The following is a 27,227-nucleotide window of genomic DNA, read 5'->3' as shown; positions in this document are numbered from 1 at the left end:
ATATTGCAAAGTGAACCGAAGCAGTACCGAAACGCATATTTATATGACGTCATTGATAAAAATAAAATCGTGTGGCCTGCTGCGCGGTTCACGTATCAGCCGCATGAAATTGTTTTTCGCTGTTGCTCTAGTTGAACCTTGGAGGTATTTCGAACAGCACTCTTCGCCTACCGAGGCGCACGATCGGAGTTCAGTGCAAAATTAGAAGTGGTTTAAAAATAAAAAGTTCTCAATACCTGTGATTCATAAAATTACAATATTTACGTTCAGTGCAGATTTTAATTAATCTTGCAAAATGTTCAGCGGGATTGCAGGTCAGTTTATGTTTTTTTTATTCCCAATTTTTTGGATTAATTTTGAATACGAATTAATATATAATTTTCTATAAATGGCCATACAACTCGTTTATATTTCATTAATTAGGTAAGTAATTATAAATCAAGGCGTTTCTCTTAAATTAAAATTATGCATTAAAAATAAGTGTATAAATTTGTTGGTTTCTAAAGTTTAAAAGTTTTGCCCATGTTTTGCCCGTAAAATTTTATAAAGTTTTTGATAATAGGTAAGCAACTAAGCATAAATACTACCTGACCTGATACAACTTAAAAATAGCTAAATATGTTTATTAATATTTTTTTTGTTTTTAAATGCTCACCTGGTCATATATTTCTACAACATAACAATTATAGGTAGTTCAATATTTTATTTTATAAATAAATAAAATACCTTTTTATAATAAATTTAATTTGGTAAGTTGTAAGGATATTTTTGACTGCGTATTTTTAGAGCATGTAGTTATAAAGGTAACACAACACAGTTTCTATTAGCACCACCTCTGCTTCTAGTTCAGTTAGCACATATTACGTAAATCTACGCTTTGTTGTTAAAATATTTAGACTTAGTTTTATCTTGCAGATAAATAAGTACCTATCTTTAGTAACTTTAAAAGTACCTATGTATTTCGATACCGTACCTACCTATTTCGTGTTGCGGCATGATAGTAGACATAGTAGTTATAGATATAATTTACTAGTAACATTAAACACTTTTGTGCACATCTGTATCTGTAAACCCCCTGTATATGTATATGTTACTTCTACCAGTCCAGTCCAGAGCAATTTGTCAAAAACTGCGCATTATATTTTAGTTTTGATTCTATAAATAACCACTTTTTAGGGTTCCGTAGCCAAATGGCAAAAAACGGAACCCTTATAGATTCGTCATGTCTGTCTGTCTGTCTGTCCGTCTGTCCGTCTGTCTGTCCGTCCGTATGTCACAGCCACTTTTCTCCGAAACTATAAGAACTATACTGTTGAAACTTGGTAAGTAGATGTATTCTGTGAACCGCATTAAGATTTTCACACAAAAATAGAAAAAAAAACAATAAATTTTTGGGGTTCCCCATACTTCGAACTGAAAGTCAAAAAAATTTTTTTCATCAAACCCATAAGTGTGGGGTATCTATGGATAGGTCTTCAAAAATGATATTGAGGTTTCTAATATCATTTTTTTCTAAACTGTATAGTTTGCGCGAGAGACACTTCCAAAGTGGTAAAATGTGTGTCCCCCCCCCTGTAACTTCTAAAATAAGAGAATGATAAAACTAAAAAAAATAAAAGATGTACATTACCATGTAAACTTCCACCGAAAATTGGTTTGAACGAGATCTAGTAAGTAGTTTTTTTTATACGTCATAAATCGCCTAAATACGGAACCCTTCATGGGCGAGTCCGACTCGCACTTGGCCGCTTTTTTTTATTTTTAAGAGTTTTAAGCTCAACTTTAAAAGGAGTACTTAAAAGGACTTTTAGCGTGTATTCCTACGTCACGTCCTACATTGAAACTTGAAACTGAGATTCACGCCAGACTGGAGTTGAATATTGACTTGACACGAAAACCTACTTATTGTTAACACATTCACTGCCCCCGACGCACATGTGCGTCCACCGTCATACAAGTTTGTTCCTAGGTAGGCCACGCCCCCTGGCAGTGAATGCGTTAAAGGCTGATGGACGATAGGATACATGTTACAACTTATAATTATTTTAAATGTTCCTTCTGTACTATAATATCTATTTACGAACGAAACGGGCCATGAACCGTGAAACTGGATTTTTTAACTGATTACGAACTATTTTTTAACGGATTAGCACAAATAGGAAAAAAAATTGGGACTTTTTTTATTAGGATTGAAAAAGCCGGAGATTCGGAGTAGAAATAATATACTTAAAATAAGTGTCATTTTTTGAAAGAACTGCTGTACTAGAAAGTTCACGGTACCTATTAAAGGTTATGGGCCAAGTTTTTTTTTAAACACTTATCGGTAATTCTATCAATTCTATATGTATGTATTAATGTTCCAAATTGTAATGTATTAATTCTTATTTTTGACATTGACGATGCAAAAGCGATCCAACGGATCCTACTTGAATAAAGTTATTTTTATCTTTATCTTTTATAGGTACCTATATCGTGCTTTCCGGAACCAATAAAATCTGCATTGGTAACGTCTATAACCTCCTTGTTTATTTAGATACTTATGGTATCTTCATCCGATAACCGTAACATTTAAGTAAATGAACGAAGTATTTTCAAGTTTCCTAACTAGGACAACAAGTGATGTGATCACGTCAAGTGAATGAATCGTTGAAATCGTTCACTCGCGACCGATCGCTCCTAGGTATCACGATAATGACACGACCTTTGCATTCCGTCACATTCCGTGGTTGCGCGGTGCCGGTGACTCATTCACTCATTATATTCTATTCTATAAGTATTAAAACATGGTAGTTACACCATAATTGCTTCTAGTTTTTGGGACTGATGAATGATTTTCGTCCTTAATGTAATAAAATAAAGAATTGTACCTATTTAAACATTTAAAACAGTTAACAACTTAAAAAAAATTGACAGTCGAAACTAAAAGTAATTGTTCTGTAAAGGTTCTTTGTTTATAATATCGTTTAATAGTTACAATGAGAGATAAAACATCGGTCAGCCTACAAAGATACAAAGTGACCTTCTTGAATCGATAAAATCTATATATATAAACGTGAAACACAGCCCAAACCGCTGGGACTAGAAAGTCCAAATTTGGCAAGTAGGTTCCTTATAAGGTCTAGGGGTCCACTAAGAAAGGATTTTTCAAAATTAATCCCCTAAAGGGGTGAAATGTAGGTCCAAAATTAAAAAAAAACTACTGCGCGTGCGAAGCCGCGGGTAAAAGCTAGTATAAAACAAGGCTATTATAGGCTTATTAATATTATAGAAAAAACACGTAGTTAGTAGGTGTTATAAATTCCAAGCATTTTTATAAACAACCAGAGCTTTGATAAATTTACACAAAGCATTAGTAAATGTTGTCTTTACTAAAATCGTAGTGGATAGATTCCTGTTTTAGTCACGTACACGTAAGTACACTACCATCTAGCCAACTTAGCCAAAGCCATGCACATACTGCGCAATACAATTCCGCGTTGGTCATTAATTTAATCACACAAAGGCGTAAATATATGTCCAGACACGCGTTTAGCGAGCCAAGAATATTTCGATTCAATTATTTCATTTTAGTAGACAAACGAAGGAGCTTTATTTATTATGGAATTATCACATGCTGTGGACAAATAGGTATCTTTTGGCGTGGAGTCATGCGGACAAGATGAGCAATATAAGCCAAAATTAGAATAGGTAGAAAAGCACACTTTACCTTTCTCATTTATCGTCCCAAAGTTCAAACTCTGATATTGATGATTAAGATTAACACATGTTTTTATAAGTACCTATAGTTTCTTAATGAGATTAATGTGTTTAAATTAAAGTATGAATCATTTTTATTACAATGTTATAGTCTAAATCAGTTCCCTTGCCAACGGTTCAAATAAATATTATTATCTGAGGGCGATAACGTGAGCAAACACCATAATAATCAGACTCACTATAAATGTTGCGTTGCGCACCATCTGTATGGGTACATGTGCACCGAAAAAACTCTGCAGTAGAATAGCCAAGGCTATTTGAGTTAAACATTTAAAAACAAGATGCGACATGCAAGTTCTGCCAGGAGTCAGAGGAGACTGCTATGCACATTCTCTGTTCCTGCGGACCACTAATGTCCAAAAGAAGTACCTACCTAGGGCGACACATACTGGAACCCTATGAGGTACAGAGCATTACGGCCCAAAGAATCTGGAATTTCCTGGATTCAACGGGCATTAGTAGTGAACTTTAAAGGGCCGTCACAATAGATCATAGCTTGGTCGAAGCGACACTCAAAGGCCCACAAAACCCCAATAATAATAAACATTTATCAAATTATAAGTTAACATTTTCTTCCGTTTTGCTATTGGTAAACTAAGGCTTGGCCATTGTTTGTATTATGCCCGAAGTTATTGGTGTTTACTGAGCTTGTTATAACAGTTGCCGTGTCGCATATGAGTCGCTTCGACCTCGGATCTACTACGTCTCGTAATTATCGATTAGGGTTTTAGGGTACCAAATTAAAAGTCATACAGTATATGACTAAAGAGAAATATTTGATTTAGTTAATTTGAAACTAGCTGCACTTGAAATTATTGAACTGAATGGCCAGATACATTCAGTCTAGTAAGGAAAATTATATCACCAATAGGTTTTTGCACCTTCGCTAATAAAAATCTAAGCGTTTTTACAACGTAAACAAAAGATAAGAATAAGTAGTTTCATCAAGCAAAGGCCATCATAATCAAGCCATAATAAAACCAAAACTCGCTGCAGGCGCGATGACATCATCAAGGTCGGCCGGTCGGACTCTACTTAGACATGATACAAATCGTCCGTCCCACTCCTGCACATTGAAACTAAATGAACTGGAAAAGGATTACCCATCCAAAATTATCATATTTACACATTAATTATTATACAAAATGTAGTAAGTACCTACATATTCCTTACAATGTCGAAACTGGCCACTTTGAAACGAAAATAAAGTCTGGAATGCCAGCCGCGGTATTTTAAGGCCTGTGAAGGGTGCACATGTTTATTAACATATGGGATATTTCATTTCACGAGCATTTCTTGAGTACTCATTAGACGTACGCTAAGAACAAAATAACTAGCAGGATTTTAGAACTTATTGGATATTTCTACTAGAAACTTATTAATAGCATAGTAATAACTTTGGTAGTACTTAGTAAATAAGTTAAATGTTGTTAGTTTATGCCTTTAATGTACTACTCGGCTAATGATACCTGTAACATGAAAGTCGTAAACAAGAAATACTTCTGACAGCATCCTAAGTATTTTTCTGAATTGGCTCCAATGATGAGAACATTGTATTTACAATGGTTATCAAATCAATTAAATTGACATCACAAATTGTCATACATAGGTACATAACCAAAAATACGCATGTCTTCACTGCGCTGAATGATATTTATTAATGCTTCATCAGATTAATCAGTAATCATCACAAGAGTTAAGAACTGAATGACATTATAACGAGATTAAAATCGTAATTGTTCCCAGTCAGAAGACATAGGTGGTGGTAGACAATGGGTTCCATTGTTTTCAAGGTCACATAAATAGAACAGAGGTCAATCAGAGACTCTTTGTTGGCCTGTTTCACTGTGAACAGGTAGAGCTTTAGGTATATAGAACAAAGAGCTACAATTCGCATGCGTAGCACTCGTCGCTCAAACGCATATAATATGTTGAACTCATCGGTTAAGTATGAGGAAGACAGTTTCCATTACCTTTGCTTTGCTGCTATCGCCTATCCTTATTTCGTACAATGAAGTATAATAAAGTTATTTAGATTGTGTATTGGTTTTGTTATGTTCCTAACGGCTATGCTATGGTCCACTTAGCTCTGAAGCTATACAATTTGAGTCCACTAAAATAATTCATGATTTTAGCAGAATGTCCATGTCAACGACACCTAGTCAATAAGTATAAACAATAAAATATTTAATGCGCTAGGCTAGGCGTCATCATTCAATCGTCAAATATATTATTAATCAAACGAACAAAAACACCTGTAAGCCTAAAGTCCAACTTTGTTATCAATTTTCGGCCTACCATTATAATCATAATTATTTGTATTACATATATACTACTCAAACCAATTGTTATCTCCGTATTTTGAACATCAGCGTTTAATGGTTCAATACTCAGTCTTCCAACGCAATTTTTAAAAATTCAAGCTGTTCTAAAACTCAAAATTATCCAATCCACAAAATTAGGACAAAAAAACTCATGTCTTAAAATAAACGTTCAATGAAGATTTATATACAATTCCTCGTCTTCCTTACTGAATCCCCAGTATTTGCAAAACCCGTATTTTTTTCTTCTGTCCGTGCGATGAGATGACATCACAGGCGTCGGAATCTGATGTCATGGTAATGGTAATAGCTGGCCGGATATTATCTCAATTGAGCACTGCTTGCGGGGGACGGAATGTTGTTACCGATCTCATTGATAACACTTAAGTATAAGTGTGCTGAGTGATTCAGTGATCTAGTCGGGAATAGAGCATTCCGATTAAGAGCAGTGTTTCCGTAGTCGCCCATTCAACTGATCCGTTCTGTATTTTTACCTGTCTAAATGGATCGATCCAGAGAAAATAACATGTAGAGATGTAGGTAAATACCCACCTACATTGTGGGCGTTGAAGCTTTCAGCGCCAAGTATTTTAGGTGTACCTAATTACAAAAGCATATATTAAGAACTATCTTTTCTTTTGGAAAATGTACGCTTATCTTTTTTGTCGTTTATTTCATTCAAATACGTAGCGCACAACACTATTTTCATTTTACGAAAAATCTTTGGACATGCATCACACATGTAAATGGATAAAATGCTAATTGATTCTGTTTCAGCACCACGCATACCTATAGATAAATTATAGATACTTATCCAGTACAACGTCTGGACTCTGGTTATTACGCCTACCGGAATTCTGATGTGCTGCTGATACATAAAATTAAGCCGTCAATGAGTATTTTCAATTACGGATGTTTTCTTGATTCGGTACAATATTCAATAAACAGGTAATATCTAATCACATTATAGAGTCCCATGTGTAGGCATAAATAATATAATGTGTTAATTTATGTTGGCACTACGTAAACATTTTTTAGACAGTAGTTTTATATTATATCAGATATAAATAAATATTAAATGACACAAATTATTTTCTGTAAAATCTCCCGTTCGTAAAAATATTTAGTAGGCACATACATACTTTATTATGTTCTTCAGTCTGCTTACTACATATATCAAGTCAATGCGCCTTTTGAAATTGGTTGGCAAGATTAAAATACAACAATTGCTTAATATACCATATTTATTGCGCGACCTACTCACAAGAAAAGTAAAAGTGATATTGAAAGCCCATTTATCACTAACAAAGTAAGCAGTGTCAAGTGATAGGTAACCAAAACATCTAAGTAAGTATCTAACCAGTTTTATATCGCCTTGTTGATTCGATGTCCTAGTGTAGGTCATGAAACGTTCCGCAGTAATAAAACGGTCTAGCCTAGACGGGTCGATACACCTGGAGCTAGATTCGGGGCCGAGACCCAGACTGACTGTCGGACATATTTACATGGTTCTTATTGAGTAACTAACATGTTCATTTCAATATATAATAATAATGAAATAAACATGTTATTATTATCAAGAGTAGGTGCGTCTAATCCTTGTTGTTCTCAATAATATCACATTTCCACATAATATAGGGCATCTTATGTTATGATGTCACAAAGTCGATTATCAGTTTATCCCTAATAGGCTAATAGACCTAATAGGTTTATGATGGCTACTAACTTATTAATTTCCACGATTACCAAATTACACTAAGCTAATTTTCCATAAAGATACTTCACTACCACATTTAACCACATTATAACAATCATAAGTACTTATCATAACCGTTTATCTACCTATACCAATTTTGAAATACAGAATCTCCCAATTGCTTTTGGGATACTCTTTTAAAATAGAGTAGGTACATTGCGGTTGAGTCAAAGTTATCTATTGCCGAGAATATATACATATATTGATGTAAAAGTTTAACTAAATTGCATTATTTTCTTCGCGCATGAACATTTCCCACTATTCTGCTAAGATTGGATTAGCGTTGATCTTGGCAGATATTTATAATCGGTCTATGCGCACGTGACGTTATCGCCTCGATGATGCATTGTTGAGAAATTCCACGGATAAGCTAATTGCCATTGGTAATATTGGTATAAGCTTGCAAACGCTTAAGTGTATTCTTGAGCGATTCCAGATGGTCTCTCTCTATCCAAAGATTAGTATAATATTCTCTATCACAGAAAATTTTAAAAAGTCATTCGTTTATTTTTTATTATTGATACGAATACCTACAATAGTTTATACGTACCTAAATTACATGTTCTGATCTGTGCACATAATACCGTAATTAAAACTATATATCAATTTGTGGCTAAAATTAAATAAGTACCTACTTATTAATTAACTTTAAATGTGACGTAGTAGGTAAATGACCTAGACTAGACGTACCAAAAATATTAATTTAGTTGAAAATTAATTAATCTTTTATCATAGTAAATAAAATGGTACTCATCACGAAGTAATTCGTATTTTTAATAAATTTTGCAAGTATGTATTCAAATTTATGCAAAATATTTGTTAACTCATACTTTTCAGTAGCTATTGTACTTATGTAGTTTAAGATGCTTCACTCACGAGTGGTTCAATTTTCAAACCAACCAGAAATCACTTGTAGATAGCATATCCAGCTGTCATTTAGTTCGTATGATGTTCACGTGATCCTGGAGAGTTATTCAGGGCATCAATCAATCGGTGGTCGTTGCGAAATCGGTCGAGCAATGATCCCGGATCGGTTGACCGACTCCCAAATCTATTTCCATTCGGTCAAACGAACGGGAACAATGCACGCGCGTGACACTTATCGAGTCAATTACCACTCACATACACGGGGACGTCACACTAGTAAGAGTTATCATTCGAATGTATTTTTTTCTTTCTTTGGCATCTACATATAACAGTCCTGTAACGAACCATACTGGAGTCGTGAAAAAAATAATGATGCGGTGTAAATTATTAGAAAACATAATTTACACCAAAGCCGTTAGTATTCTTTTCGGATACAAAAATATTTTAGATATTTTCATCATTTTTGCATCCTAAAAACCTCAGCTCAACCTGCACCTATATTTTAAAAATATTAGAATTTTCCTATAAATTACAGTTGACGACAATCTTATTACGAAGCGAAGTGCTTCATTAAATTTATTAAATAAGTTATTGACCCCACCCCGCCAAGCATGCCCCTAAGAGATTAGTTAGATTAGATTATGGTTGTAATACCTACTACTATCTATTTTAGTTACTTTATTAACTAAATCATATTAGTTTTAAGTAGCTGGAGCCGACCTTCGATTTTGTACCAGTAGCCATAGAAACCAGCGGGCCTTGGTGTGCTGATGCTAAAAAATTCATAAGAAAGTTAGGTCAACGCCTACGAGAGAAAAGCGGCGACCCCAGGTCCGGCGCATTTTTAATCCAGCGTATCTCGCTAGCGGTACAAAGAGGGAACGCCAGCAGCGTACTAGGTACATTCAGCCGGGTACCTATGGCCTAAATGCATACAATACCATTAATTTTTATATTTACCTAAGTATATTAAATTTGTAAATTTCTGTACCTAATAAATAACATTTCTGTTAAGTAGTTTGTTTTAAGTAGTCATTATTTTAATCTTTTTTATTTAGGCCAATTTTTTTATTTATAGTTTAGGCTTAGTTTTTAATTTGTTACTTGTTTTAATCTTAAATATAAAGAAGTTATCTTTTACGTACCTATATTAATGAATTTCATTATATTCAACACAGTCACAGTACCTGTACCTATACGTATTTCTCGTAGAAACATCATAGTAGATTCACGTTATTTTTAACATTTATATTTAGACAGAATGTCACAAAAAAACATTATTCTTACCACTCAACGATTAATTCACCGTATATTATGTAGTTTATAGTTGCCTTGAAGTTTAACTCATTATATAAAAAATAGTTAAAATAATTATACTTACTGTGTGTTTTCACGCTTACTGGTAGACAAAAACCTTGGTGAGTCATAATATTTTATTAGAAAAAAACTGTGTTCGTAAATACATATATCGTTATCCATATAAACATATATCGTTCGTGTCCATAAAAACATATAGGTATTATTATCGATCTAAATTTAATAACTGTGTTGGTAATAAATGTAGCGGATAAATGTATTTGTATATTAACAGAGCCACTTATTATAATCGTAATATTTCAATTAATACGCAGATATCACAATGTTTATATTTATAATAAGTTCAAAAATATTAATATGCTGTTATCACGAACAACGTTGAACACCTGCAAATAATAAGAAATTAATTCAGCAGAACTTTTAAGAATACTTGTTTTCGTAAAGGTTTGGTTTCTGTTAAAAAAAACTTTTTTTACACTTTTTTTTTAACATTTGAAGAATCCCCTCGATAAAATGTTTATTTAAGTGAAACTAGAGTTATCTAAATTAGTATTGTTAATACAGATACAATAATGCTATGGAAAAGTAGGTAGAATACCTAACATAGTATTAATATAATCATAGCTTCAAGAACAAGAATGCACGAGGCCCGGGCGCCAGCGATATTGATTTCGTCCGTTTCGTCGTCTCCTCTGCAGCTCGGTCAAGGGCTGCCGTGCACACTCAACACATGTCGTATCGATTGTCATAAACTACCTCTACGCAGCTGCTACAACTCTCTACAAACTCTACCAATTGCAAATGCAATGTTGGCTAAAATTCTCGAAGTAAACAGAGGTATTTTAATCAATGACAGCTTATTTAAGACGTCGTGTCGTCAGTTTTAAATCGCTGACGTGTGTGGGTGCGACTTGCGCTGTCTGCGGACCGGCTTGTTTAAAAATTATTCGTTTAATCCACCTTAAGAATTTATCTCCTGTATCAACATTATTGCTATGCAATGAATTTTATAGCTGTCATAGTCGGCATTAAATTGTAATTTACTCGTAACCTGTATTCACAAGGTTGGGGGGTGAAATTGGTGAAAGTACCTGTAATTAATAGGACATTACTAAACAAATATATTTTAAGTATGTATGTTTATATTTGTTAGTGTTTCTGAGTATTAGATAAGTACCTAACTATATATATCTGCCCCTTTATCCTTCGACTTCGAACCGTATTGTTTACCTCCTATTTCGGAGAGCTGTCTGCCGCACAGTAAAGTTGTTTACGTCGTTTTATGGCATATAAAACAGCCGTCAAATTATATTACTCGTTTACATATTTACTTTGTATTACTATGCTAATTTATACGCATCTCCCTCGATACGAATTTTGCGACTCCTGAAAACAGAATACTTAATCTTTTTGAAATTTCATGGCTAACGAACGCAAAACGTAGGTACATGCATCTTCGTAATGTACATTGGTATATACTGAATTTACATAGCGTTGCTAACTAGATGCTTTACAGGAAAAATAGTAGAGTCGAAAATTTATATATACTGTCGAATGATAATACAAATCAGTGCAAATAATCTAATAAATATATTTGATGTCCAGGAGCCTTCCGAAGCATCGGAGAGAAGACAGCATCGCTCTTCGAGCGCAAGAAGAAGGATGTTGAACAGGTGGCTTCGGAGAAGGCTCAGGACGCCGCCCACGTCGTGGAAGACCAGGTCAAGAAGGCCGGGGAGCTAGTCGGTGGAGCGCAGTCGTCTGCCAATGACGCGGCGAGCTCAGGTAAGGAATAAGGTTGTTCAGTATGATGATCATTTGTGAAGACTTCCGGTCAGTAAAAGGCTTATCAGTTTGACTAAAAACCCTCAGACGAAGCTCTCAAGGGGATTAATTCTCTGAGTTAGATTTATGATTTGTCTGTATCTATTAGGTACCAACGGTATCATAAGATTAAAGTGGAGGACGTTTAGAATTGCCTCACCTAGCAATAGCGCAGCAGTTTGCCAAGAAGAAGGGAAGTAGAGTGTATTACTTCAAATAGTTCAAATTCAATCCATATAAAAGAAAACTAGCCAGTCAACGGTGAGCGGGTGAGCAAAAGGCTAATAATAAGTGAGGTGATTCAGAATGAGCGTTGTTGCACAGAAAATAAGTGATGACGCTAGTATAGCAGCAGCAAATGAGTTGTAAAATATTTCCGGTCACTATACCTATAGTTACAATTACAATTTCACAAATAATAGGTCAAAACTCACTTACGTACCTATGTTAATTTCTTTATAAATCATTTATGGATTTTTCTAGAAGTTTGCATTAGTTTCCTACGTAAGTATTTTCAGCACGGTCGCTAGATAATAAGTTTTTAATTGTCATGACACTTAAAGCGAGTCTCAATAAAAATGTATATCGCTTTAATGTTAAAGTCGTTTAGCCTAGATTGTATGTTGCAATCTAACTAATAACTGCATAACTCGTGGAGTTTATGCTAGCCAGACAATCAGTAAATGTAGTACACTGATAAAGGGATCGTATTGATTTATGCCCGTCGATTCCATTATTCCAACCTTAATAATGTCCTTTCCTTATAATTATTTTCGAAGTTCATCATTCTAAGAGAGAAGAAATATGAAAAACTTTATCGAAAATGTACTCATAGAATAATATTTTTTTGGTCTCATTAGTAACACAAATACCTAGTTATAACTTGAACCATTCTAGCGGTCTAGCTAAGCCCATCAAATATTGGGTGGTAACGTCATAATTCAATTTAAATGTTAATAAACTAGTTAAACGACATTTTTGTCCGACATTGTGGATTTTAGCAACTTCCTTAAGTTTAAGTATAAGTTGTTTGTAAATGGGCGTTTACGACTGTTTACAAACGTCCCAAAAATAAATAAATATCACGGGATAATTTTACATCAATCGACCAAATCGCAGTCTCACATTCCAAATCAGTGTTTTCAAAAATATTCCCAATGCCCTTCATGACTGTATCCTTGCAGCCAACGCCGCCAAGAACTCTGCCATCGATGCCCTGGACAAGGAGCTGTCGAAGGTGTCCCTGGCGGCTGGAGAGGCGCAGGACGCCGCCAGCCGAGCCGTCGCCGATGGCAAGAAGGTCGTCGACACAGCTAAAGGTGCGTGCTAATAATTTTATTATAGTGTTCACTGTTGACTGTAATCCGGTTATTCTACGAGATTCTAAAGACCGGAATAAGCAGCCTCGAGTTAGTCAGCTTATAAAATAACTCACTTAGGTACCTATATACTCACTAATAAATATATTAAAGGATACAGATACAACAATGACCAGATCCAGATTTATCTAAACAGGCTGGTGAAGATTATACATTTTGATGCGGTCTGGACGAGGATTTTTTCAAAGTAGTTAGTACTTTCAGATAACGAGATATGGGCAGTAGAACGTCATAGATATGAGTACAAGTTTTCTTAATATCTCTTCATCTTTTGCACCTAAAGCTTTTTCTTATTTTCTTTTTTTTGCACTCTTCCTAGATACAATTGCAACATCTGTAGATAATACTAAAAAATCAGCAGAGGCAGCAGTCAACGCAGCTAAAGGTAAACTTACTTTTATATCTAAATACGTATCTTGAGCACCGAATTCTTCTTGAAATACTAACAACTATCTCTATACTTCTTGCTGTAGTGAAATGTTCACGAGCGGTGAGCACGTGAAAGAACTAAGGTGGTGGATGGGTGAAAGGTAAACAAACTCATTAGGTCTTTAGTGTCATCAGCCAGGTTTTACCGCAATCTGGGCTTCGGCCAAAATAGGATATGCGCGGGTGTTTTGATCATTGTTGGCACAAGACGCTAGTTTCCATTGCAATTGTATAGATTCACTTTTTTTTTTTCTTTTGCGTAGTTGCAATTATTTGGTTAAAGAGAATTTAGCATATTTTAAATAAAAATATTATCGTCTTTATGGAATTTTAAAAATATAACTAAATGCTCAAATTAATTGTTGAATCGCATTATATTGCACTTAGTTTTTTACCGAATTATATCGCATTACATACATAGCCATCTCGTAGTTTGTTTTGTAGACTGCAATATTCTTATTTTGATTGGTCTACCGTTTTGTAGAGACCCTATCGAGCACAGTAGATGCCACACAAAAAACCGCACAGAGCGCCCTCGACACCGGCAAATCGTACGCCACTAGTGCCAAAGGTTCGTAGTCAAATGCCATCAAATTCGTGCCTAGCGTTTGATAAAACGTTATTGACATTAACGTCCGTTTCACCCTAATATGACGTGGGATTGGATGAACCTACTTTATTCAGCATACCTGATTTTTTATGTTTATATTTATATAAATATAAATTACTTTTCCCAATTTACTCCATAACTCTTAACAACTGTAAAATGGATTACGAGGTAGAAAACAAACATCGTATTTTTTATATTATTATACATTAGGAGAAACAACGTTATGCAAAAAAGTTTTATTAAACATTACGCACCCTTATCAAACATATACAATTTTTTGTTTTACTTTTACTTATTTGAAGTTTTGCTTTGTAGATACCGTTTCAAACACAATCCAAAGCACTGTAGATACAACACAAAAGGTAGCCCAAACGGCTGTGGAAACAGGCAAAACTTATGCTACAGCCGCCAAAGGTATAGAATCAAATCTTACGATTTTCTTTTTTATAATTTTGACTTTTTACTAATGTATTCTTTCATTGCATAGATACAGTATCGAACACTGTCCAAAAGACAGTGGAAGGTACTAAAAATATTACACAAAGCGCTGTTGATAAGAGCAAAGCTTGCGCCGCCAGCGCAAAAGGTACCAATTGTTTATATTGAGTCGTACTAACAAGTGTGGTTAACATTTTGTGTTTTATTATTGTGTGACATTAGATACGGCCCAGCACACGCTCCAAAGTGCCATGGACACGTCAATGAGCTATGCATATTTGGCTTATGATATCGGCAAATCCTATGTTGATAGCGCTAGAGGTATTAACGCTTCATAATTTTTTTGCCAGCATTATTTTTTATTGCTTTATTTTGTAAGACTTTTTTTTGATCAACTTAGTTATTTTTTGTTTTTTTCGTAGATACAGTATCAAATACTGTAGATAATACTAAAAAAACCGCAGAAAGTACGATCGAAATCGGGAAAACATACGTCGATTCAGCCAAAGGTAAAAATTATTAAAAATAAAAAATTACATGTGTTGTCGGCTTTTTATGATGTCTTAATATGTGTTTGCTTTCGCTTGTAGATACTATTCAGAGTACTGTACATAGCACTGTAGATACAACGAAGCACGTTACTCAATCTGCGTTAGAAAAAGGAAAGGGTTATGTTGATAGTGCCAAAGGTACGTACGTAAATAATGACGCACCGAATAAATTCATAAATTTATCTGCTTTATTGATGACTAATTAATATATTGTAATTCTATTGCGTTTTAAACAAACGTAATTAAAATTTATAGATACAGTAGCGAGTACGGTAGATACGACCAAAAAAACAGCAGCGGCCGCGGTAGAGACAGGCGTTTCATATGCCGGTGCCGCTAAAGGTAAATCCTCTACCTATCTTTGTTAATAACTTGTTGCAAATAAATTTGCTTGATAAATTAGTAATTCCAACTTAGATTAGACTACAGAACGGATTTTTTCTTGCATATTTTAGACACAATTGCAAACACTGTCAGTAGCACAGTAGATGTGACCAAAAATGTAGCCGCTTCAGCAGTCGAAAAGGGATCCTCAATTGTAGGAAGTGCTAAAGGTATTATTTTGTCTAATTTTGTGTTTTTTTTTGTTATTTAATTCTGCTTCATTATTATTATTGGTTAAAATTAAAATAAAGCCGTAGGTATCTTTGTAAATACTTTAGATGCAACTAAAACAGCGGCTGCTACAGCTGTCGAAACGGGTTCGGGTTCTAAATAGCCAGTGCTAAAGGTATTTCAACTAAATGGTAAAATAATAATATTATTGCTTTACATTTTTAAATATTTTTTTTCCTTTCAAATATTTTTTTCATTTTAGATACTGTTGCAAATACTGTTCATAGCACAGTAGACACAACTAAAAATGTAGCCGCATCTGCTGTTGAAAAGGGTTCAGCATTAGTAGGAAGTGCTAAAGGTACAAATTCAGTTGCTCTTTAGTTCATTAATATAGTTGGTTCAATTGATTCTGACTTACAATTAAAAAAATATTTCTTGTAGATACCGTTGCTAGTACTGTAGATGTAACCAAAACCGTAGCCGCATCTGCTGTGGAAACAGGCACTTCTTATTTAGGAAGTGCAAGAGGTACCTATTCAGTTTGTTTTAATATTTTAAATATTTTTTTTATTTGTTTCTTTTTTTTATATTTCTTATTTTTATAGATAGTGTCGCAAACACAGTTCATAGTACTGTAGATGTAACAAAGAATGCCGCGGCTTCCGCCATTGAAAAGGGTTCAGCCTTAGTCGGAAGTGCTAAAGGTACTAATATTTGGGAAGTTTAATACCAAAAGTTCGATTTACAACATAAAAGAAGTATTTTGACGGGATTAAACATTTATTTGTAGATACCGTTGCCAGTACTGTAGATGCTTCCAAAAATGCAGCCGCGTCTGCAGTTCAAACGGGCACTTCGTATTTAGGAAGTGCTAGAGGTACTTATTTAAATTTTGTTATTCTGTCCATTTTTTATTTTAGTTTAATGTTGGTTTTTATTATTTCTTTAATTTGTAGATACTGTAGCAAATACAGTGCATAGTACAGTAGACGTAACAAAGAATGTAGCGGCGTCAGCTGTTGAAAAGGGCTCAGCGTTAGTAGGAAGTGCTAAAGGTACAAATTATTTAACTGTATCTGTATACTATACTACATGAATTTGTTTTATCTTCTTCATATCATTACATTTAATTTATAACCATATTTGTAGATACCGTTGCCAGTACTGTAGATGCTTCCAAAAATGTAGCCGCTTCCGCGATTGAAACGAGCACTTCGTATTTAGGAAGTGCTAGAGGTATTTAAATTTTGTTGTTCTGTCCATTTTTTATTTTATTTATTAGTTTAATTTGGGTTTTTTATTGTTTATTTAATTTGTAGATACTGTAGCAAACACAGTCCATAGTACTGTAGACGTAACAAAGAACGTTGCGGTGTCAGCTGTTGAAAAGGGCTCAGCTTTAGTAGGAAGTGCTAAAGGTACAAATGATTTAACTGTATCTGTATACTATACTACATGAATTTGATTTTTCTTCTTCATATCATTACATTTATAACCATATTTGTAGATACCGTTGCCAGTACTGTAGATGCTTCCAAAAATGCAGCAGCGTCTGCAGTTGAAACGGGCACTTCATATTTAGGAAGTGCTAGAGGTATTTAAATTTTGTTATTCTGCCCATTTTTTTGTAAATTTTTAGTTTAATTTTGTTTTTTTTTTATTATTTATTTAATTTGTAGATACTGTAGCTAACACAGTCCATAGTACTGTAGACGTAACAAAGAATGTAGCGGCGTCAGCTGTTGAAAAGGGCTCAGCTTTAGTAGGAAGTGCTAAAGGTACAAATGATTTAACTGTATCATTATCTAAGTAGAATTTATTTTTTCTTCTTCATATCATTACATTTATAACCATATTTGTCTTAGATACCGTTGCGAGTACTGTAGATGCATCCAAAAATGCAACCGCGACTGCGGTTGAAACGGGCACTTCATATTTAGGAAGTGCTAGAGGTATTTAAATTTTGTTATTCTGCCCATTTTTATAAAAGTTTACATTAATTTAAAAAGATTAATTTATTCATATATTTTAATGTTAAATTAATATTATTTAGATGCGACAAAAAATTTGACAGCGTCTGCCGTTGAAAAGTGTTGCTAAGGGTACCTGGCAAATTTTAATATTAGTGTTTCTTATTAAAATATTAAATTAATTTATATTATAGATTCGGCGGCCAAGACAGTTTATTGTACTGTCGATGCAACAAAAAATTTAACAACATCTGCCGTTGAAAAGGGCACATCGTATGTAGGCGCTGCTAAAGGTATTCTATTAGAACCTATTATTCAATAAAATAATTGGTGAATAAATTATGATTTAATAGATTGGAATACTTATTCATTGTAAACAATATTTGTAGATAGCGTAGCGAGCACAATTTCTAGTACAGTTGACGCTACTAAAAACGTCACGGCGTCTGCTGTTGAGACCGGTTCCTCGTTTGTAGGCAGTGCCAAAGGTAATTTATTTGTGTTAACGATTTAATATCCATCATTTTCTTGTTATTTGTTTTTACGTGTGTAGGTACACATTTATTTATTTGATTTTTATCGTTTTTATATTATTTTAGACACTCTTGCAAATACTGTAGACGCAACCAAGAATGCGGCGGCGTCCGCTGTTGAAAAGGGAACGTCTTTAGTAGGAAGTGCTAAAGGTTAGCTATTATTTACGTCGTTTTGTGATTAACCCTTAGGTTATAATGTATTAAATCTAAATACAAATTATAGTTTCATGTTTTCATTGACATGCAATCTTTTTAAAAAAGCTTTTCGTTTAAAAAAAATACTTGATGAAAAATAAGTACATAATACATACTTATTAAAAAAAACACTTAGCTAGTTAAAAACTTTATCTTATCATAACATCTTACTTTTTTAAAATGGGAAAACATACTTATTTTATTTTTATGTTAATTTTCCACGTTGCTTTGTAGATACCGTAGCGAGCACAGTACAAAGCACTGTAGATACGACTAAGAGCTTTGCCGGTAACGTGGTGGATAAGGGGTCGTCGCTTGTTGGAAGCGCGAAAGGTAGGTATGCAAGCATTATCATACAAATGGCGCCAAAGTTATACACCGTGTTTTTGTTGAATTCCGATAACTTCGGGATCGTGCAGCGTTCATTCGATGTATAAGTACTCTGCTGCAAAGTTGTCTAAAGTATATACTGAGATATTTCAGCTGACTGCATAATAATTGAAAAAAAAAATAGTAATTGTATATGTATAAGATGGTTAAAATAAGTATTTTGGTTATTTTAGGAATAAAATGGAAAACAAAACTGTTCATACACTTGTTCAATAAATGTAGAAAGCAATGATTACTAAACTCATTGGTTATTACTTACGTCAGATTTATACACAATCACTCAATTTAAGTTAAAAAATAACTATGTAGAGATTTATTATTCTGTAATACTGAATTTGCTTGACTATTTTTTTTTCTTGTAATATCCTTTATCGATAAAAATAATTGTTAAATAATAAACAGGTATCGTTAAAAATATAGGTACTACTGTACTATCAACTGGATAATATCCAGCGGATGTAAATAAACTGTATTTGCCAACATAAAAATAGCAATTCTTCGAAGTTATCGGAATTTACAAAAACATTAGCACCCACTGAAGGCAAGCAGGCGCATGCGTCGTGATTGTCACCAAACAAACGAACACGTCGCCATGTCTGACGTTTCGCATTGTTTATTCGAGTGACCCTCTATATATCGTGGTCACCTTTGCACTTTACATTGCTATAAATAGATTGCAGTGCAAGGTACAACCGAAGGCGTCTAACGACTGAATGAATGTTACATTCCAAAACCGTTTCATACATAGGGTTACTTTTCGATTTTATCGTATCGTTATTTTTCATTTCGTAGAATTTTGGAGGACAGAACCTAACTTTTTATCTATGAATCTCTTTGGGATTGTCACGAAAAAATTAACTTTACCTTAACATCTTACGTACGATAGGTATCTTAAAAGAAACAACAATTTCAAATTGACAAAACAAAAATTCTGCGAAATGGATGGAATGAACTCGAAATTCTGTTACGGTTCAATGATTCATGTCCAAAATTTATTCGTCCATGAATACCTACACATTATGCTAAGTTTTTACCAAATTTGGAATAAACTAGCAAAAATAGTTTTATCATTTTACTTTCTTTAAGTTGCATGATTTTTTTCTTCCTTTATTTTCCACTAATTTTCTTTTTTCCTGCACTTTCCGTAGACCTAACAAGCTCGATTTATAATACTGAAAATACTGAGGTTTCTTCAGAGGACGTAGTAGAAGATACTAATGGTAACTATTATCTTAATCTCTTTGCGTTATATTTCATGCATCTGCTTTTATACATACAAGAACTTAGTTGTTTATATTCATTTTGGCGATAAATTAAGTTCTTGTGCATATTTATCACTTTTCTTCATCTTTGCTTTTAGTGATGTGTCGTCGAGCGAGACTCATACCTTTAGATTTTTCTAGTATAGAAAATAACTCTCAATAACGTTCTCTATAAAAAAAATGCAATAGTACAATAAATTTACAGTGCTCGAGGTGGCCGACGATGTAATAAAAACTGTCGTTGTAGTTTTAATTTACTTGCCTATCAACATTACTATTTGAAAGTATTGTCTAGTTGCAGCTTAGTCAGCAAAATAATTTCAATGATTTCAAGTGTACCTACCTACTTATGAAGTACCTTCGAATATGATAACTCTACTTCTACTTAAATCTTTCATGCAATCAATAAATTGTAAAAACTAGTTAATATAAACATTTTACTAAGTTAAGGTACATATAGTACGTATCCAAAAAGAAATATAATTTCAGTCATGGAGAACGTAATCGAGAACGATAACCATTCATCCTCTTATTTCTCGCAATTATCGACAAGGGCACATCACTATTTCTTTGCAATCACAGAAAGCATCCAAAATGGCGTCTCATCCGCTTTGATCCAGACCAATGGAGTCGCTGCGAGTTTCCACGGTTTGTATCTGAATTGTGTCATACAGGTTTTGGTCGATAGTTTGTAAAATATGTTGTAACGTTTGTAGATGGAATTCAAAGCAAATTCAGCTCTACAAAGGCTACTGAGGCGGCGGATAGTTGCAAGAAAGTCGCAGAAGATACGGCTGGTACATGAGTTTTCAGCGTTGTCAGCATTTTTTATGTTTGAAACTAAAAAGACATTAAAATGCTAATCATGAACATCAAAATATATGGAAACATTTTTAAATGAACAACTCCATGGATTTCGATGTGCTGTGTCATGTTATATGTGTGGGTTCAAAATTCAAATCAACCGTTAACCTACTGTTTCTCATTTGTGTGACATTAACCCCGTGTGTTGTATGACTTTTATGTGAGTTACGATATAGAATTCATGTTCTGCGCTTGAAAATGAGTAACATGACAACTCCATCATTAAGCTAACCGTTATTTAAGACAATAAACATTTCATTTCCTCATTGAAATTATGTAGATATATCATCTCTGATCATATTCTGACAGCATGGAGTGGATTTGTATTATGGTCTGGAGTATTCTATGTGGTTACCAAAACTATACTTGGTGCTGACTAGATGGACCGGGACTCCAAACAGTAGTTCCCAGTAGTAACCACTATAATAGGTTAGCGGAAACTCGGGGAATAACCCAATGATCCTTCAGCGCCGACAATAGTACCTCATTATCTATGTACCTACAACACAGGGCCTCATTTTCCCAAATATTCGTGCTACATTTATTTCTTTAATACCGCAAACGAAAGTGGCAAGTGGAATTTAAACCCAAAAATGGCATTCCTCATTAAATTATGGCGTTAAGGATTTGGGCTTTTATTCTTAAATCCTCGCAAACATTTTACTAGAATTATTCTCACATCATATTTTTCTCACAGACACAATCCACTCGACGGTAGACAGCACAAAGAAGGCGGCAGAGGAGGCCAAAGCGCAGGCAGCGAAGGCCGCAGAAGACGCCAAGGAGAAGGCCCGAAAGGCCGCGGAGGCCGCTGCTGCTGAGGCCAAGAGAGCTGCCAGTGAGTACCGGTTTGCATTTCTGTGATTTATAGGCGTAGTAAAGTACCTACATGTAACCTAGTTGTTAACGTAAAGTATGGCGATTAAATATAGCACAAATAACTGTAATTCTGTGCAGAACTGTCAATTGAACTTGTCTTGTGATGAAATTTTAACGAATATAACTGAACCAATCACACATCTCTACAATTTCAGACGTAGCGATGGAAGAATCCAAAAAAGCAGCCGAGAAAGCCGCAGCGGACGCCAGCAACGCCGTGAACAGCACCGTCGACAACACGCTGAAGCGAGTGGAGGCCGCCGCCGACGAGGGCATCAAGAACGCCGGACACGTCGTCGACGCCAAGATCAAGGACGCCGACAAATACCTCAGCGGCAAGCGCGACGCGGTAAGTGTTAGACATTGCAACGTAGACAAACAGTGGAGTGGAGGCCGCCGCCGACGAGGGCATCAAGAACGCCGGACACGTCGTCGACGCCAAGATCAAGGACGCCGACAAATACCTCAGCGGCAAGCGCGACGCGGTAAGTGTTAGACATTGCAACGTAGACAAACAGTGGAGTGGAGGCCGCCGCCGACGAGGGCATCAAGAACGCCGGACACGTCGTCGACGCCAAGATCAAGGACGCCGACAAATACCTCAGCGGCAAGCGCGACGCGGTAAGTGTTAGACATTGCAACGTAGACAAACAGTGGAGTGGAGGCCGCCGCCGACGAGGGCATCAAGAACGCCGGACACGTCGTCGACGCCAAGATCAAGGACGCCGACAAATACCTCAGCGGCAAGCGCGACGCGGTAAGTGTTAGACATTGCAACGTAGACAAACAGTGGAGTGGAGGCCGCCGCCGACGAGGGCATCAAGAACGCCGGACACGTCGTCGACGCCAAGATCAAGGACGCCGACAAATACCTCAGCGGCAAGCGCGACGCGGTAAGTGTTAGACATTGCAACGTAGACAAACAGTGGAGTGGAGGCCGCCGCCGACGAGGGCATCAAGAACGCCGGACACGTCGTCGACGCCAAGATCAAGGACGCCGACAAATACCTCAGCGGCAAGCGCGACGCGGTAAGTGTTAGACATTGCAACGTAGACAAACAGTGGAGTGGAGGCCGCCGCCGACGAGGGCATCAAGAACGCCGGACACGTCGTCGACGCCAAGATCAAGGACGCCGACAAATACCTCAGCGGCAAGCGCGACGCGGTAAGTGTTAGACATTGCAACGTAGACAAACAGTGGAGTGGAGGCCGCCGCCGACGAGGGCATCAAGAACGCCGGACACGTCGTCGACGCCAAGATTAAGGACGCCGACAAGTACCTCGACTCTCCCGAGCGTCGACGCAACGTTGGCGCAATTGCGCAGCGACGCCAACATTTTCCATAGCGCTGACTAGACGTCGACGCTCAAAAGACGCTAGTGTGGGGTGGCCTTAAGAGTTGTTATAGATTAAAAAAGTATGGGACACATCCTCTGACCCCGAATACCTTTTGTATATAGAAATCTGATATAGAATAACTATCTATTAAAATTGGGGCAGCCCTACAGACTTAAAATGCCAATAAACAGAACTGGTTTTGATATATCACTACTTATATAAACACATTGTTCCCAGATGGCATCGAACCTGTCGACGGCAGTGCACGATGGCTCCGAGGGTGCCGCCGGACTGCTGAGCAAGGGTCTCGCCGCCTTCCCGAAATAAAGCATCCAGCGGGCTCCTGCCACGTGTACCTGCATTCAAGCTCCGTTCTACTGGAATCGCTAAACCACAGTCCATAGACGTGTCAGCCTGTCAGCATCACCCTCCATAGATTTTTTTTAAATGTCTGGATTCACAAGCATCGCTCTAAGGGTGATTCTTTCATGCAACTCTGCTGCGTGTATTTACATTTATTATATTGACTTAAAATAGACTACATGATGGTTTTTTACAAAATAAACACAATTGTAGGATGCAGCAGAAAAAAGTAATAATTAATGTTTTTTTAAATGTGACATGACTCATTTCTGACATGCTTTGGCCTTGCATCTTATGAATCATGGTGTTTATTCGATTTTTTTGGTAGGTGTTAATTTACAAAAAGAAAAAAGCTTATAAAAAAATGACAAAAAATCACAATCTGTATTCTGTAACACAATTTTCGTTCTCGAGTTGTTTATTGTTTTATATTTTTCAACCGCTGGTACAATTAGTTTTAATACCTAAGATAAATTTAATTTAAATTTTACTCAATAAATGTTATTATTTTAGTAAGAACAAACCTTATTATATTACTACACAATGCATTTAATTGCGTTTTTTTATATATATTCTTTAAAGAATTATGTGACATCATTTTACAATTTTAAATGTCTTAATATTGATCGACAATATATTATTATCTAAGTCACAATGTAATCTCAGTTTTTTTGTTTTCATAGCAATTTTATAATTTATAACTTTGCTTGTATACTGTAAGTTATTATAGGATCTGTGTTGAAGTTTTATAATGTATACCATGCCTATTATATTTGAGCGTCGTGCTTTGCTTGAAACCGTCCAGCAGCCTTATACCTACAACAAAAAAGTAACAAAAATAATACAAAGAACTGTACATTTACTGAATGATATATAATATATATTTTAAACATCGTCTCATCGTGTGCTTAGCAGCTGCTATCTTTTATACATCAGATTCTACAAAAGTTTATCTTGAAATATTGTACATTGCTGTACTTTTATATATTTTATTGACAGACATAGTATACTTTATTGTTGCCTAATGTTACAGTTAAATTATTATACTAAAATGCACGAAAAAATATTACACTTTTTCATAAACATGAGGTATATTTTACTGTTAACAATTTCTTTATTGTATATTATCAACTTATCAGTGTCGTAATAAATAAATTACCACCCACTTATTTTATTTTTATTTGCATTGCATCTTGTAATAATAAAAATATAATAAAGCTGGTTAAGCAAATCCTGACAGTAAAAAAAGGCGGGAAATTAAAATGTTCTATGGGACCATAATTATTCCTTCGCGATTTTACAAATTTGCCGCCTTTTTCTACTGACAAGATCTGTGAGTGTTGTCAGCAGTAATTTCAATTTTCTACTAAATCGGACAAAAGCATTGAAATCAGGAAATCACACACTGATCGAACGAAACGCTATTTGCCAGATGTCACATCACATAAACAACAATGGCGGCGTTGGTTAGAGCTGGGTTTTTCTCGGCTAAAAATGCCGTATTATCAACGACAGTTCGATCTTTGTCTGTTACCAAAACCCTTAAAATTAAAGAAAGTAAGTTAGGTGTTCCTTTAAGTGCTATTATTTTAATATTATACCCTTCTGTAACATAACCTATAATCACTTCCTAATCTTTTAGTACACGAAAAAAAGGAAGGTACAGCATTAGTTGTACAAGGAGTCCAGGCTACTTCTCCTCGGACTGAGCTGTTAGTGCGTGCTGAAAAGATAAAGGACCTCGCTCCTGGCGTCCAGGATGATGGGAAGCCTCCTTGCTACATGTGCGCCCTTGGGCTTGATGTGAAACATACGGATGTCCTAATACTGAGTCAGTTTGTGAGGTCCGACGGCTGTATGTTGCCGCGTCGCATCACGGGATTGTGCCGACGTCAACAGAAGAAAATTGGGAAGATGGTTTCTATGGCACAGAAAGCAGGTTTGCAGTGTATATTATTATTTACTGTTACAGCAGAGGATGGAGGTGCCAAGTTTATTTTAAAACCAGATTTATAATTTTATTTTGTTAGCGGTGAGGATAATAATGTGTTTCTGTTACACTGAAGTTTTAGCAAGTCTGGGTGTCTGAACTATGATCCTCAGACCAGATCCATATATTGCATGCTCCTAATCCTACCCATTAGAAGGAAGTGGTAAAGCTGAGAGCACATTATTTATTTATGGTAAAGTGTAATCAGTAGAGTATTTTTAGGGTTCCGTAGCCAAATGGCAAAAAACGGAACCCTTATAGATTCGTCATGTCTGTCTGTCTGTCCGTCCATATGTCACAGCCACTTTTCTCCGAAACTATAAGAACTATACTGTTGAAACTTGGTAAGTAGATGTATTCTGTGAACCGCATTAAGATTTTCACACAAAAATAGAAAAAAAACAATAAATTTTTGGGGTTCCCCATACTTCGAACTGAAACTCAAATTTTTTTTTTTCATCAAACCCATACGTGTGGGGTATCTATGGATAGGTCTTCAAAAATGATTTAGAGGTTTCTAATATCATTTTTTTCTAAACTGAATAGTTTGCGTGAGAGACACTTCCAAAGTGGTAAAATGTGTGTCCCCCCCCCGTAACTTCTAAAATAACAGAATGATAAAACTAAAAAAAATATATGATGTACATTACCATGTAAACTTCCACCGAAAATTGGTTTGAACGAGATCTAGTAAGTAGTTTTTTTTTATACGTCATAAATCGCCTAAATACGGAACCCTTCATGGGCGAGTCCGACTCGCACTTGGCCGCTTTTTTACCTATCATATGCCACTAACATTTACCATTGATTCAGTTACCTTGAAGTTTTAAATTGGTTGGGACTGTAATAAATGTTCTCATGAAGCAATTTTTTAGTATGTGTATAAATCTATTGTTTTCAGGTCTGATGATAAACCTTACTCCCGATTACTGCAAGAAAGATCCCACCAAGAGATTCGGCCACAAGAAATTTAATACATACTTTGATGAAAGTACCATTTTCATGAAGAGAATACCGAAACCTGTTGATAGGTTCAAGCGATAATGCATTTCTAGCTAGATCAATCGGTTGTACAATAAATATATGTTTAGAATTTACTTTAGATCAAATTTTTTAATAATCCTTTTCCTTTCATTTTGAAAATGCAGCAGCTATTTTGATGTAATAATGATCAGAGCCTGCCTAATTTTTTGGGATTAGATTGCCAAAGTGGATCTTGTGCTCTTTTAAAATGTGAAGTGAGTAACATTTAGCATTTTTATTAAAAAATTATGAGCACACATCAGGTTTTTGGTGCGGGAATGTTTTAAACTAGCCAAAAATAGGTAAAAATAGATTGTTTTCCTTTCATGTTAGGTTTGTTGCAGGGATGTTGCGAATATTCGCATCCGCATCCGCGGAACATCCGCATCCGCATAAAATCGATGCGGAGCTCATGCGGATGCGGATGTCGACCAAGTCGGTAACAGGAACGTCTTAGCGGCGGCGTAAAGCTAGGTAATTTCGTCATTATATAATAAGGAAATCGTCTAGATCCCGAAAATTCGACCAAGTTATTGTTTATTAAATAAAACGCACCTATATTCTTGCTCAAACACTAAACGTTTCATTTTTTTTAAATAAAAATTACTAAA

The 27,227-nt window shown here is 35.4% G+C and overlaps 2 protein-coding genes across 2 annotated transcripts; both read left to right on the top strand.

Moving 5' to 3' along the window:
• Window positions 1-57: 57 nt before the first annotated feature.
• Window positions 58-23,626, top strand: LOC134653113 (perilipin-4-like). The gene is made up of 33 exons (XM_063508420.1): window positions 58-314; window positions 10,107-10,118; window positions 11,623-11,802; window positions 13,026-13,160; window positions 13,540-13,605; window positions 14,134-14,220; window positions 14,575-14,673; window positions 14,747-14,845; window positions 14,920-15,018; window positions 15,120-15,206; window positions 15,288-15,386; window positions 15,504-15,590; window positions 15,704-15,802; window positions 16,066-16,164; window positions 16,248-16,334; window positions 16,412-16,510; window positions 16,597-16,683; window positions 16,763-16,861; window positions 16,956-17,042; window positions 17,126-17,224; window positions 17,314-17,400; window positions 17,486-17,584; window positions 17,672-17,758; window positions 17,971-18,069; window positions 18,166-18,264; window positions 18,376-18,462; window positions 18,742-18,840; window positions 20,046-20,117; window positions 20,742-20,807; window positions 20,876-20,956; window positions 21,721-21,861; window positions 22,058-22,251; window positions 23,478-23,626. The coding sequence occupies exons 1-33, from the start codon at window positions 296-298 to the stop codon at window positions 23,565-23,567; spliced, it is 3,126 nt and encodes a 1,041-aa protein (XP_063364490.1). The 5' UTR covers window positions 58-295; the 3' UTR covers window positions 23,568-23,626.
• Window positions 23,627-25,018: 1,392 nt separating this feature from the next.
• LOC134652629 (large ribosomal subunit protein mL66) lies at window positions 25,019-26,691 on the top strand. The gene is made up of 3 exons (XM_063507790.1): window positions 25,019-25,160; window positions 25,246-25,542; window positions 26,495-26,691. The coding sequence occupies exons 1-3, from the start codon at window positions 25,058-25,060 to the stop codon at window positions 26,635-26,637; spliced, it is 543 nt and encodes a 180-aa protein (XP_063363860.1). The 5' UTR covers window positions 25,019-25,057; the 3' UTR covers window positions 26,638-26,691.
• The last annotated feature ends 536 nt before the right edge of the window (window positions 26,692-27,227 follow it).

The sequence above is a fragment of the Cydia amplana genome, chromosome 12, assembly GCF_948474715.1.
Source record: "Cydia amplana chromosome 12, ilCydAmpl1.1, whole genome shotgun sequence".
NCBI classification, from domain to species: Eukaryota; Metazoa; Arthropoda; class Insecta; order Lepidoptera; family Tortricidae; genus Cydia; species Cydia amplana.
This window is presented reverse-complemented; position numbering and strand designations above follow the sequence as displayed.